Below are 14281 nucleotides of genomic sequence, written 5' to 3'. Positions count from 1 at the left end.
TTAAGACAGTCTGCAGTATCTTTCCTAAGATTACAGATTCCATTTTTAAAGCACACCTATACTATTAGAAGAACCTGAACAAAACTTCTGGGGGGAAAGATGGGGAAGTGAAGGAAAGGCACTTACATAAAAGAATAACTCCTACCGTCAAGTATCTACAATTTGCTGCAAATAATCAAAGGTAGCACTTCCCAAAGAATACATTACAAGTAATTCTTGTAATCAACACTTATCTGTAAGAGGTCTATTTTTAAGAAAGAAGCAATCTGCCTTATACATAGTATTTGATTAACTTCTTAAGTAATCAGCAAAAACCTTGCCTAACTTTTCTTGAAGACTTTAATTTCAGAAAAAAAAAAATCCATCTAAAATGAAAGTTAAAAAAAGTCTAAACATCCTGTTCAAAGCAAACTAAATATAAAACAATCTGCTTACAGTGAGAAGTTTGGTTGTAATTCCAGCATCTACCACAGCCTTATGCATAGCACGCAAAGTCTCTAGCTCCGGAGCAGCAATAAACACTACATAGGGCATGAATTCTGAAGTCCTCAGTATTTTCAGGGCCTAGAAGCAATGAAAATGAAAAAAAAAAAAAAAAAGTATGAGAATAAATCACAAGTTCCCATTACCTAAGGGGCACTGCAAAACTAGTCTGCTACAATCAGCAGAAGTACATGATAGGTGAAGATTCTTCTATTTCAGAAATTCCTGCATTGCCTTTTGAAATGCTCAACATCATTTATTTCCTTGGCTAAAAAGATCTACTGCTGCTCTGCAAGGCTCTCATTTCCACGCAGAATCTAAGCTTTTTCCCCAGTCTTTCTAAGTTATTCCAACTAAGTGCCATAAATGCAGAAATCCAGTTGGCAATGCAATCTTTCAACCAGGTAAGAAGGCTTCAGATTTAAAGGCATAGCTCTTCTAAATTATACTCCTACTTTCTGAGTGTCACATAAATGATATACCTGTGGATTCACATCCAAGATGCAGGTCCTTCCTGTCTGAACAACTTCAAGGATAGAATCAATTTTAGTGCCATAAAGATTTCCTTCATATTCTCCATGCTCTAGGTATCTGCCAGCTTTAATATCCATCTCCATTTCAGCTCGTGACACAAATCTGTATGCTTGCCCATCCTTTTCATCATCCCTTGGCTTTCGTGAAGTAACTGAACAAAAAATATAAAATATAAGCTGAATTATCTTTTTGTACTTGGAATACATGCAAATGACTGGACAGCTATTAAATCAGGGAAATTATAATATGGAATAATATGTATTTATAATTGTTCCATATACAGATTCATCAATTATTCTAGTTTACATTCCAGAACTAAGCACAGCCTTTCCCATTCTCTTTATTCTTTCCTACATGTTGTTTATCCCCAATTCTTTATTTCCTTTGCATTACTCCTTCAGACCATATACAATATTCATTCACGCCATTTTTTTAATTATTCACTGAAAATAATTCTTTAAGTGACTTTGAAATCAAATGGAACTTTAACTCTCAAAAGCCAAATTTACTTCCGAAAAATCAACTGTGTACCCTTCAGTATACTCCTCTCCCCAAAAACACCATCACATCCCTTCATTCACTCTTCAGAGCAGAATTACCTGAACTAGCTATAAAGAAAAGTTAGCTCATATACCAGAAGAAGCCCAGCCACAGTGGCAAGAAACATAGTGGAGGCCAGCTGATGCTACTTTCCAGGACAACCTATCCTTTAAAGTGAAGAAAATTCATTGCAGAGAAATTGAAGCCCACGCTTAAATATAACATTAGCAGCTAGCTTGGATGTTGGCATGCAGTGTGCAGCACAGATATTATTTAAGTAAGAAAGTGAAAATTAAATTATATAATAAAGTATCAGATTATTACCTCCTTCGCTGCCCTATCATTGTATTACTTGCCCACTATCTGCATTTAATTAGATTTCACTTTAGAATACAGATCCCTTTGGCAATACTGTGATACAAGTAGGAAACATTCTCCCCTCTCCAGGAATTCCTATCCACTTCATTATTATAGAAAACTCAAGCCCCAAAAGCAACGATCTTTTGAAACTGTTAATAATAAAAGTATTACTAGAACTAGAACTAGAACTTAGACAAGATGCTACAGATTGACTGGAAGTATAATGATTAATATAATACTTAAAAAAAAAAAAATCAGCTTGAAATATACTTTAGAGAATAAGCTATAACAGCTGACAGCCAGATGACCTGACAGTTCAGCTATGAGCACTGCAGAAAAAAACACAGCCACATTTGCTGGATCAGAACTCAAAACCAAGACAACACATGCAGGTATCTCAGGCATTTTCCAACAAACACACGTAAGAAAACATCTTTTGTGAATAACCAGAAGTTTTCCTAATCAAAGAAACTGAGGCCAATTAAAATTACTTATTAACCTACTTAAAATCTTAGTATCATGTATAGAGATGCCATATACAACAAACTATGCACTTCATGATGTGCATGATGAGACTGTCAGATGGCTGGGTTGGAAAAGTTAATTCATAAGACTTTATGATTTTAAAGGGCATTCAAAAGCTCTAAATACAAGCATTTTAACATTGTATTACATTACTTATTTGCAGCTATAGTGTTTGAGAGAAATCAGTGATTCTAAGGGCTTTTTAAATGGGAACAAAAAGTTTAAAAAGTAACATAAAGTTTTTTGCTACTTTGGCAATAAAAATAATGGGATTCCCAAGGGAAGGTTTCCTTTAAAGAAATAACACTGCAAAATCAACCTTGTTATTAGTCACAAATTTCAGCTCTTAGTGCGCTGGCCAGTTGTAATGTTTAGAAACTGAGCAAATTAGGAAGGGAAATAAACAGAAGGGAACAGATTGTTTTTGAAATTCAGAAGGGCACCTGGCAGAAGGAGAACCGTAGCTAGGGTTGTCTGGTCAGAGGTCAAACAGAAGGGGGACGGTTTAGGAAAATAAAGATCTAAGTGAGCAAAAGCAACTATGTGACTGGAATTTCTTGTGCAAGAAAACAACTGAATACTTCAGTTAAGTGAGAAGGTTCTTTTTCTGAAGTAGAAAAAGTTCTTTTTCTTTTTAGAAAAAAAAAAGGTGATGGGCTTGGGTCTAGATAGAAAAAACTTCAGATTATCATACAGACCTTAAAGATCACAAATGCTGCTATTTTATTGGAAGTTTATTTGTTTCCTTTCCCTAAATTTCTAATGCTGAAGTAACAATTTATAATGCCCAGGGTGCTTCTACAGATGGAAAACTAAACAGCAGACCTGAGAAGCTCCACTGGCTGTTGATCACAGAGACTTCTAACAACTTCCAAAATCCCCTCAAGTGTCTGGGGTGGTGACTGACACTGAGTGAACCTAGCAGATGGGCAGATACTTAATGACTGGCAGATGCACACACAAAAATTGGTTTTCTGCAGCCTCAGTAATGGTTAATTGGGAGTTGCAAATATTTTCACTGTAGTCATATGACAGTCCAGTTGTATGAGAAGTTGAAGAATGTTTTGTCCTTTTGTTTCCCCACTCCCTGTTTTTATACACCGAGAAAATTACTTCTACCATGAATCAATGGGATAAACTTTAGGCATTTTCCAGATAATAAGAAACTTAACACATGACATTACAATAGGATTGCTGACAACTCACATGGCACTGTAGTTCCAAACCTAGTAGGATTCAGTACTATAAACCTGTTCTTCAAGCTTCTTCGGCCCACTCCTTGGGCGCCAATTAAGACCAGTGTTTTCCTCTGAAAAGGAGGCATTTTGGCTACTTCCTCATATATCTGGATTTCATGACGATCAAATTCTACATTGAGAAGCATACAAAAAATAGTTAACAGTCAGAACTTTAAGAAAGAAAAAAAATCAATAAGGACTTCTGCTATATCTGAACAGACCTTTTGTGAATATAAATAGGAGTCAAAGGGCTTTAAGTCTGATATAAGCTTTCTTGCTTTAAACTGGTATGGAGATAGAACTTATTCATGGAAAATATAAGGTCAGATTATTGTCTTTACTACCAGGGAGAAATTTCTAAATGGACCAGAATGGGAAAATTGTGATTAACAATTCAAGAGCTGCCAAGGAATTTCAGACTGGTCGAGGTTGGAAGGGACCTCTGGAGGTCACCTCGTCCAATGTCCCTGCTCAGGCAGGACCACTTACAGCCACTTACCTGTCCAGATGGCTTTTGAATCTCCCTTTCCAAGGAGGGAGATTCAACAACCACTCTGAGCATTCTCTCTTGACCTAGGCAGCCCAGAACTGGACGCAGGACTCCAGGTGCAGCTTCACCCATGCTGAGCAGCGGGGAAGGATCACTTCCCTCAGCCTGCTGTCAAAAAAGCTTTATTTTTTTTTCTCTTTGTTAAAAGTTCTTCTCTGACTTCTACCTACTGCAACCTGTATTTAGCACCATCATACCTTCACTGGTTACAACTACTTTTAAACCAAAAACCTACCTGACTTACTGAATGTATAATCAAATATTTTACTGCAAATCTTTCTGCTTTGGATACACCAGGCCATCTGCAAGTTTAGAAGCATAGAGAACTTCAATTCATACATAATATTAAGAGATACCTGCATTTCTTGTAGTGAGATACATCATCTTTTTCTTTTTTTTGCTGCTTATTGTTCCACAGAAAGGCCCTAAAAATAAGAATCGAGACAAACTCATCGTTTTTATTAAATGTTTTTTTCTGGACATTTACATTTCTGATTTACATGAACTTGTGCAAGGTTAGATTAATTATGCTTACAAGGACTATTTTCAAGAAAATACCTTTCTTTTTTAAACCTCTATATATTCTCGGGAAGGAGTTTACAGCTATTTTCATACACATTACACAGTGTAGTAAGAACGGAACAGAGGAAAAAAGTAGTTTTCCAGGGAAATTTTCTAAAAAACATTAGAAAAATACTTCAAAAACATTGAATTTATTAACTTTCAGTGTATACTGTAAGAACATATCTGGAAAAAAGTGCTAATTCTTATCACTTTCCCATCTCATTTAGCTTTTCATCAGCAGGTGGTAAAACTGATTTATGTATCTACGAAGACGCATATACTTTAGACTTTGTCATTTAGTCAAAGCCCAAACCATACATACATAACAATCAGCATTTAGCATTATTTTAAGTATTCTCATACAGCAGTTTTCTGCTATCTGTGAATGTAGGAAAACCATAACAAATGGAGTCAGAGCAAAATATATTCCTGAAATTCCTTAAATCTCACCTGAGTTGTCCCAGTCCCTCCTAACAAAAGCCTTTCTCTTCTCTTCCAGGAACTGGCTAGGAATAAGCCCCGCACTTCCTCCTTCTTTGACATGACTAGCCTGGAAAAGAATACAATCAAGGGTAACTTGCAAGAAGCATTTTTCTCATGTCATGTTGATGACTGATTTTCACACTGCCAGAGTTTCTTAATGGTGAGTACTGATACATTTATTACTGCGACACACAAAATCAAAGTCAGACATGGACGTTAAAGATCTGTCTTACAGTAACAGTGGTTTGTCACTGAAGTATTAAAACCTTAGGAAACAAATTAGATACAAGTTTTCCCATTCTATTAGTCTGCTTTTAGCCTGCATTAGTCAGCCATAAACTTTTGGCATAAAAATCCTACGTAGAATTCAATAGCTCCAGCTCTCAAGTGATAAATCCCAAGACTTTGTAGTACACAGTACACTTATTTTGTATTCTTGATCTGCTCCAAACATCTTCAAGTGCAGCTTATTAACTGTCATTTTATATACTTGGGAATGCCATGAACACACATCTAATCATGCCTTTTGTAATACTTAGCTACATATTTAAATGAGTATTCTTCAGTATTCTTAGTAACAGAAGTTTGGCTAAGATTCTCTGTAAACTCATTTCAGGGTAGGCCAAATTCTCAGCAAGCTTAATGCATACAAACACACCATTAGGAAACGTTACACTTTTCTTCCCCATAACCAGTCAGCCTTGTCACTTGCTTACAGGAGCTGTTTGCTTTTCAAGTTGTACACTTCTACTTATTAGTGACTAATTGATTTTTCACAGCTAGTGAATTCCCAGGAAGATTCTTGGGCACTCTAGCATTTCCAGAATGCCCAAGGAAAAAAGTTTTTCCCCAGCAGCATAATCTGCACAGTATTACCTGCAACACATTATATTGCCTTAATGCATTTAATTTTTGCCATTCATCAAGGGTGTTTATGAGCATTTCTAATTTATTTCTCCTGTATTCCCTCAAGTGGCAAGCTGAAGAAATTTGAAAAATAATATAGAAGACAGCATGTAAGCTAAATGTCAAACTACTCTAGAGTTTTAGTGTTGAACTTCTGAAACAAATTAACTTGGCAGTAATAATTTTTCTGCGCTTCCTCACATTTTTTATTCTCTTTTTTTTCTGTTATTACCATCACTGACAAGCAACAGAATTCAGCAACAGTTGTTGATGTATATTCAAAAATTTTTGTCGCTCATAATGGGATGTATATATATTGCTCTCAAGTGACATTTGGCTCACTATTGCTTGTTATCTAGCAAAGGGTTTGAAATTTAGGGGTGGAAAGGGAAATTAGTAATGATAAAATCTTAAGCCTAGCTTGCCACTGCCACTTGCAAAGTTGAGTATCTTGGCTGAGAAAAGTGTCTTAAAGGTTCACTTGTATTTTCAAGGGCACTGATCATGTTCAGCTGTGCAGATAGTGTCTTGAAGAAGTAAAGATAGCATAAGCATCTGATTTTGCTTCTACTGAAGGACTGAATGCAGAAATGCAATCTGAACAGTTAATATTTGAAACAGGGACATTTAGATTATAACATGCACATTATAGCTTACAGACGGTGACCACTGTGAAAATAAAAGGTACATTTTCTCCAGAACAAATATTCTCACCCCTCCTCAGATCCATCAGGTTAATTTCCCTCTCTCCCCTCAACTCTGGGCTCATAAGGGGTCCACTTCCCCAGTCACTGCCAGGGAGGGCTTACCACAATTTACATAGTCAATCTAAGACTTTATGCTAGAAATTACCCACTTATAACTGATTTTGGAAGATCTTATGACTTATGACACATGAACAAAGACATATAAATAGTAGTATCAGCAAAAACACAGTATTACACATAATTTATATATGATTTTTAATATTTTGACTTAAGATACTAATAGCTTGAAATTGGATTACACTAAATATTTGTTCTTGTATCTACTGTTGAAAAGAAGTAATTCATTATTTAAAGAGTTTATATTTAAAGTGTTTATTATTAAGGCCGTTAGTGAAGCTCTTTTTTTTTTTTTTTAAACTTATTTATTTACCAACCTGCCACCAATTTGGATCTTCACGGTTTACGATCTGAAGAATTTCTCCTTTAGAAAATTTCAAGCCTGCTTCTTTGCATGGGATGAGGTTGTCATTATACGGATTATAATCAAAATGACACTTCACAAAAACCTGAAATGTAAAAAAAATTACAATACTTACATGTTACAAAATACATTCTTACTAATTTACCTGTCAAAGCTAAAAAGTGTCTTTATTTACAACATAAAAATTTTGACATGATCAGATTTTCATTTCACAAGTAAAATGCAAGCTACAGAAAAAAAAAAAACTGGCAAAGTACAACAGCTGAGAAAGGAGAAATAATCTGCAGTACAAACCTTGGTTGAAAGAGCTTCATGACAAAAATGAAAAAGCCAACTGCTCAATTTGGGCAATGTATTCATGTTTGCACTTCAATGTGTCCAACTTTAACATTCTGACTGTAAGTTACTTAAAAATATATACATTAGTCAGGGTGTGAGCACTGTCCTCAAGGTTTGTAGAATCCTAATAATTAATTTTGCCACGAACTCAATATTTGAAGAGAAACAAAATATGTGACTGCTTAAGACTCAGATTTGATGCAGGGGAAGGAACAGTGAGCTGCATCAGTAGATTGGAAACATCTTTGACTTTTTTCTATCAGCTAGGAGAGCAAAGGAAGCAGCATACCTGCCTCAAATACAGCAGAGCAGATAGCGTTTGCTCAGTGCTCAGTCTATTATAATCATGGACATTAAGACTGTCTGAAGAAGTCCCACAAGATGTTTCAAATGCACTAATTTAGAGCAATAAATCACTTCTGCAGTGGAGAAACTGACAGTCTACAGCAACAACAAAATAGTAAGTAATAGCCACCATCCAAGTTCCTTCATAAAAAGTCACAGAATTCAAGCTCCTCTGTTGAATTCAGTGTGTTTCTGAATTCCACAAAATATTACCTGGACGTTGGTCATGTTATAAGCACACGCACTTCAGTGCAGTTTAGTGTGGTTGTGGCTAGGTCATCAGAGGTCACTGTATGTCACAGAAACATGCTTGGAAGCATACAGACACTTAATCTTAGATACTAACAATGTTTTAAGCAGACTGAGATGTGAGGTGTCAACTTATTCAGAAAACTTATTCAGAAAATACCAAATAGAAGTTCTTTTGACATAATTGTTTGAAACGTGCTACTGACCTGTTGAGGAATAACAGTGTCTCTGTAGCTGGGGAGAATCTTCAGAGTGACACTGCCACTAATATTTTTCAGCAGTTCCTGCAGTTCCTTTGGATTGTTTCCAACTTCATGGCCATTCACCTCTTTAATAATATCACCTACATGCAGAAGACCTTGTCGATCTATCATTCCACCATGGAGAATTCTTGCTATTACCAGATCATTGTTCTCAACTCTGAACGTAACACCCTGAAAGAGGTAAGTGACACCTAGTTTACCATTGTTTGAATTTCAATTTCATTTTACCTTCATCTCACGCAAAATTACATAGCTTTGGGATACTCTTATCTCCCCCAGTGATAACAGACAATAATAGTTACTATGATATAAGAGTTTATAATACATAGGTAAGTATCAAGTGACACAAAAGTGCCTTCAGACAAGGTTTTCATATGACTGAACAATGACTGTATTGTTCTTGATTGCACGCAGTCCTGTCATTTTGTATCAAGACCAAACAGATGTTGTGTTAGTCAGTTATGCTAGCAAGTAATTCTACCTAATGACTGCCTGTTCACTAAGCCATAACTTCTTTGAGAGAACAGGATGGAGAGCACACAAATACCTTCCTGTTTCAACCTCTCAATACCCATCCAATCTCCCATTAAAGTACACAACATAATAAGGGTAAGAATGAAAACTTAATGCAAGAAATTAAGCACACACAAATGCTTTCACTCACATTTTAAATTAAAGACATCTTCAGTTACTTACCAGTGGTTCTCCTGCTCTTTTGTGAATTCCAAGAATACGAATAGCATCTACTGGAACCATTTGGTTGTTCACTGAAGAATTATTGACTTCTGGGCTAGAAGGGGGGGAATCGTAACATTTTGAAGCCACAATATCATGTGCTTCCAAGAGCGACTGCAAGGGAAAAGAAAAAGCCTTTTTTAAAAATCATGAAATAACCATTTGTAAAAGGGCTTAGTGCTGGAAAACCACTGAAACTACCCTTTGAGATCGGATCTTGAAACTATTATTTCATAAGGAATACAGCAAAAATCAATTTTCACATTTGTATGAAATATAAGTAACTCACATGACCTGCTAACCCTACTGGCTTGGCAAATCTGCTCTCTTTTTGTAAATGTAAGTGCTTCTTCTTAAGAAAGCGTAAGAGAAATGTAGTGAATTTGGGAGGAATGTGTGAACTTTAGAGAAGAAGATGGGAAGAGGATGTGTCTACAACAGTGGAGGATGTACCTACAACAGTGTTTCACCTAATGCAACAGTATCCGAGCAAACATTTAAGTAAACAAACATCCCACTGCAAAAAGATGAAGAAACCTCATCATTAGGTACTTGTGTTTAATGTAATAAAGTTTTCCTCCACAGTAATTTGGAAGTAACTCTAAATTAAAGATAATTACAGGTATGTAAGGATTTCTAGCAATCTGCAGAATGAGTGCTTTCTGCTTGCATAAAACCAAGGCAGAATTCTAGCACTGAATGAATCCAAGTTGAAAGAATTCACATTTAGAAAGCAAGAGTTCAGACTTTATACTTATAGTTAATGGTGTTTTTACCAGTGCATGTATGTAAATACAGACCAAACGGAGGAGATCCAAATAAATATAATCATCTCTGGAAGACAAGGAAATTTAGACTTGATTTTCTGGTAAAAAAGGGGACTTGAAGATTTAAAGAAAAGATCTGTAAGGCACAGGTAGAACAACATAAAACTTGTAAATTAGAGAGCAGAAGCTTTCAGTCCTAAGGAGGAAAAGGGACACCCTACAGCCACCAGATACCATAGCTCAAGATAAAGCGTCTGTGACACACAGTCTCTCTGACAGAGAGAGGAAGAGGAAAACAAGCAAGTAGGAGAGATGTCTGTTAGGCCCATCTTACCTCAAATAACATAGATGGCTTTGTTTCAAACATTGACCTGAGGAGGTATGGTCATGTTCGATTACTGACTGGTGTTAAATAAATAGCTAAAGAGAAGTCACAGAGAACAGGATGTCATACGGCCTATAATGACATGCTCATGCCAAAGGAAAGCAGGAAACAGTACTAGAAAATGGAGTAGGTGGACAGGCCTATGAATTTAACAATTTTGCTGCACGGTCTGCTCCATCCTTCTGTAAGTCACCTCTAACCTAACAGTTGTGCGACCACGTTAGCATAGTGCTAAGCTCAACACGCAAACCTCCAAGTGTCATTTCTGAACAGTCATTTTAGACTGCCTACCACGTAATGACCCTACTGATATTTCAACTTGAGATTAGAAGGAGCTACTAATTCATGGATTCTGCCCCTGCCATTAAGACTGTAAAGACAGCTGCTTATTGTGGCTGCTCTGATACTGTGGACATAAACCAAATCAAATGAAATAGGAAAAACAATCATTTATTTAAATCAAGCAGCTGTCAGATGGTAGCAATTTCTAATTCTTCATCATACAAGGCACATGCAATCCAGAAAACACAGATACTCATTTGCCAATGTTTTCAAGCATCATTTTTGGATCTTTCTACGTTTCCAAAATGAAGCCAACTAGTATTAACTATGTTTTTTGACACATTACCACAGTCAGAACAAGTAGATGTACCTGTATGACACTTTGTTTTCTCTTTTGGTCACGCGCTAGTAAAAAACTGTTCCCAAAACTCCTGACCACAAACTACTTAATTTCTTGTGTAGCCTCACACATGAGCATACTTCCACAGCTTGCTGCCCTTAACTGTTATATAATTTATGGATTATAATCTGATTCACAGCCAAAAAAAAGTACTAAGCAAACAGTCTGTGCCATCCTCTTCAAATTAACATGCTCCATAACACTTTTCAGTTCTTAAAAGCCTCATCCCATCACTCGCATTCTGATTCTATTTATTCGCTCAGTTTCATGGATAAGCATGAATTCGTTCAATGGCTGCTTAACCATCTCTTGATCACAAAATTTTTTTCCTGCTATTTCCATGATGGCTGAGTCACACGGGGACTATCAGGGACTGTAAACTGCTGCCCATAATTATAAAATTATTTCTTTGAGACAAGCAATACCATTAATTTGGAAAACATAGAATCAGCCTCTAAAACAGCTACGCAGTAGTAACCATGAAATTTTAAGAGAGCTAAGTTCTTTGTGGTGGCTTGTTGTACGCCTTTCCTGAAGTGGAGACAGGAGGCAAATTACATTTTGTGTAATTACAAGTCACACGGAATTTTTTCTTTCTTCCTTACAGATCCCTTCTTGCAGAATTTGGAACATGTCTCCCCGGAACAAATGAGGCAGAAAGGATAGCAATTCTGTAGTAATTAGTTATTTTTCTATTTCCTCGTTAGAGAGGGAGACATAGAGTCTCCCCAAGACTCAAGAAGAGAATTGTATCCACATCCTGGACTGCAAATTTTCTTAGAAGTTCTTCTAGAGTGGTCATTACTATGATATCAGTTAAATAAAAACCCTTGAAATTATGCAACTTTGCCCTTAATTGGTCTTAATGCCTGCCTCCAGATGGGGAACAGCAACACAAAATTAGGGGCCAAAAAGTACACTCTAATTTTAGGCTTCCAAACTGAGTTACATCAGATCTATTTTTACAAAATCAGTAGCTAGCTGCTTTTTGGCTGTATGCAGCAGCCCAAACTGCTCATTGTTTCTGCAAATGAGACTAAATGTCTCACAACAAGCACTTGGAAAATAAAAAATACAAGATTAAGCAGCTTCAGGCTTCTTTTTAAGTGAACTCAGTAATTCTAACAGAGTGAAGGGTAGTTTAATTCTCAAAGGCAGCATTTACCTGTCTTAGCCATTAAGTAGACTTTTTTCTTTAGCTTCCTACCTGACTCTTTGTGTACCATCCAGGTGTTGCAACAAATGAAGTAGGGAGCCCTAGAAATAGCTTATTTCTCTTGCATACCCATGACTCACCCGATGGTACAGTGAAAGGAGCAGGCAACCTTGTTGAGAGTATGTAATAAACATGACATGAATTTTTAAAATAGGTTCCAAAAGAGAATCAAAGAGCGTAACTGTAAGTCTGATATTGATACTAAACTAATTAGAAGATCATGTAAACAAACACACAGAGAATGACTAAAGTATTTTTGCATTGTAACTACCAGTTCCTCCAAACTCATCCTCTCCCTGTCCAGTCCCAATTTCTACTAAGGGGATCTGTGTGAGATCGAAGAGTGATTTGAAGGTTCATCCAACAGTAAGTCTCCAAACCATAGTCTTAATCATGATGCCATTTTGGACAAATAAGAATGCAAGGGAGGCCAACATACTGTTCTCCAGAGCAGGCAGAGGAACTACCAGCAATCACAACAGCTACTACATTAAAGGCTGAGGTGTTAAAGCGTTCCCTATTTCCATCATGCCTGCGTTAAATGGAAATGCACCTATAACATAAAATTGAAAACTTCAAAAAAAAAAAAAAAAGAAGCCATATTTTTTTAACTTGTACACCCAAAAATGTTTTTATGACTCCATACGTGTCCGCCAAAAGAAGCACATTTATACTTTGACAAAAGGTTTGGTTATGTTCTTATATAGGAAAGAGGTGATACCAAAGACTAAAATAATGCTCATGCTTAACCTCATGACTAGTTCTTTACCATGCATTCAGAGTAAAATCCTACATTAAAATTGGCTACAGGTCAGTTTAGTTATTAAACTTAGATTTGTATGTGTACAGTGATAGAGTGGGTAATATAAACAGGTGGCACCTGAAAATGAGGCTCCTTCAGTATTCCAACCAATTCTGCAATGTTCTCATCTTTATTTATTAAGGGACTGATGTCTTCAAGAATTTCATTCACCAGCTCCAGATTGTTGTCACTGACAGCCTCAAGTTTAGAATCTTCTAGTCGCTCATGAGCCTGTAAAATAAAATAAATATGTAAGACTATGATGTAAGTTTCAAGTAAATAGCACTTGCAATGTATAAACTTTTCAATTATTTTTGATGCACCCTTCTGCAGGAAAGCAGCAACAGTTACATATAGTCCAATACATACATTTTGTTTTTATAAATGCTGAAGGATTTTACATCCTTAACTACTGGACACAACAAAAATTACGAGCAGCACCTGTCAGATATGCTTGCCTGTCCATACTTTCCATAACCTCCATGCTATCTACATACATCAAACAGTCCTCTGAACAGTATCATGTCTCACATCTTTTCTGCTTCAGAACCTAGTACTTGTGTATCTTCTAGAAGGACAAAAAATAAATACAGGATCTGCTCAAAAAGATATAGTCTGCTTTTGAGAAACATTTACCTGAAGCTCCTCCTACTCAGAGACACCTGAATGACAAATTCAACAGGAAAACCTGCATAACTAAGGGAATTCTGAACAAGGTCTGCAGCAAAGAAGAGTAACAGTATGTTGGGCTGGAAGGGTGAGAGTGTTGGCTGCATGCTGAGGAAGGTGATCCTTCCCCTTTGCTCAGCACTGGTGAGGCTGTACCTGGAGTCCTGTGTCTGTTTCTGGGCTACCCAGGTCAAGAGAGACATGGGTGTGCTGGATAGAGTCCAGTGAAGTGCCACTATAATGACAAAGAGACTGAAGCATCTCTCCTGTGAAGAAAGGCTGAGAGAGCTGGAAATGTTTAGCCTGGAGAAGGGAAGGAGCCTCACCCATGTGCAGAAAATACCTGAAGGGTGGGTGCAAAGAAGACAGAGACAGGCTCTTTCCATTAGTGCTCACTGGTAGGGCGAGGCAAGAGGGACAAACCGACACACAGCAGGATTTGAGTATCAGGAAACACT

General features: G+C 36.8%; 1 protein-coding gene across 6 annotated transcripts in view; it reads right to left on the bottom strand.

The window, feature by feature from the left end:
* The window catches only part of PALS2 (protein associated with LIN7 2, MAGUK p55 family member), a 56946-nt gene that overhangs the window by 8706 nt on the left and 33959 nt on the right, over positions 1–14281 (bottom strand). For all 6 annotated transcript variants that reach the window (XM_082752530.1, XM_082752534.1, XM_082752529.1 and 3 more), the window contains 9 exons: positions 13233–13385; positions 9264–9416; positions 8511–8738; positions 7325–7456; positions 5245–5344; positions 4587–4655; positions 3649–3810; positions 966–1168; positions 436–564 (listed from right to left, as the gene is read on the bottom strand). In XM_082752530.1, coding sequence (XP_082608656.1) covers positions 436–564; positions 966–1168; positions 3649–3810; positions 4587–4655; positions 5245–5344; positions 7325–7456; positions 8511–8738; positions 9264–9416; positions 13233–13385 — 1329 coding nt within the window. The remainder of the gene's footprint in view (positions 1–435; positions 565–965; positions 1169–3648; positions 3811–4586; positions 4656–5244; positions 5345–7324; positions 7457–8510; positions 8739–9263; positions 9417–13232; positions 13386–14281) is intronic.

The sequence above is a fragment of the Aythya marila genome (genome assembly GCF_965140915.1).
Source record: "Aythya marila genome assembly, chromosome: 2".
In the NCBI taxonomy this organism is placed as follows: Eukaryota; Metazoa; Chordata; class Aves; order Anseriformes; family Anatidae; genus Aythya; species Aythya marila.
This window is presented reverse-complemented; position numbering and strand designations above follow the sequence as displayed.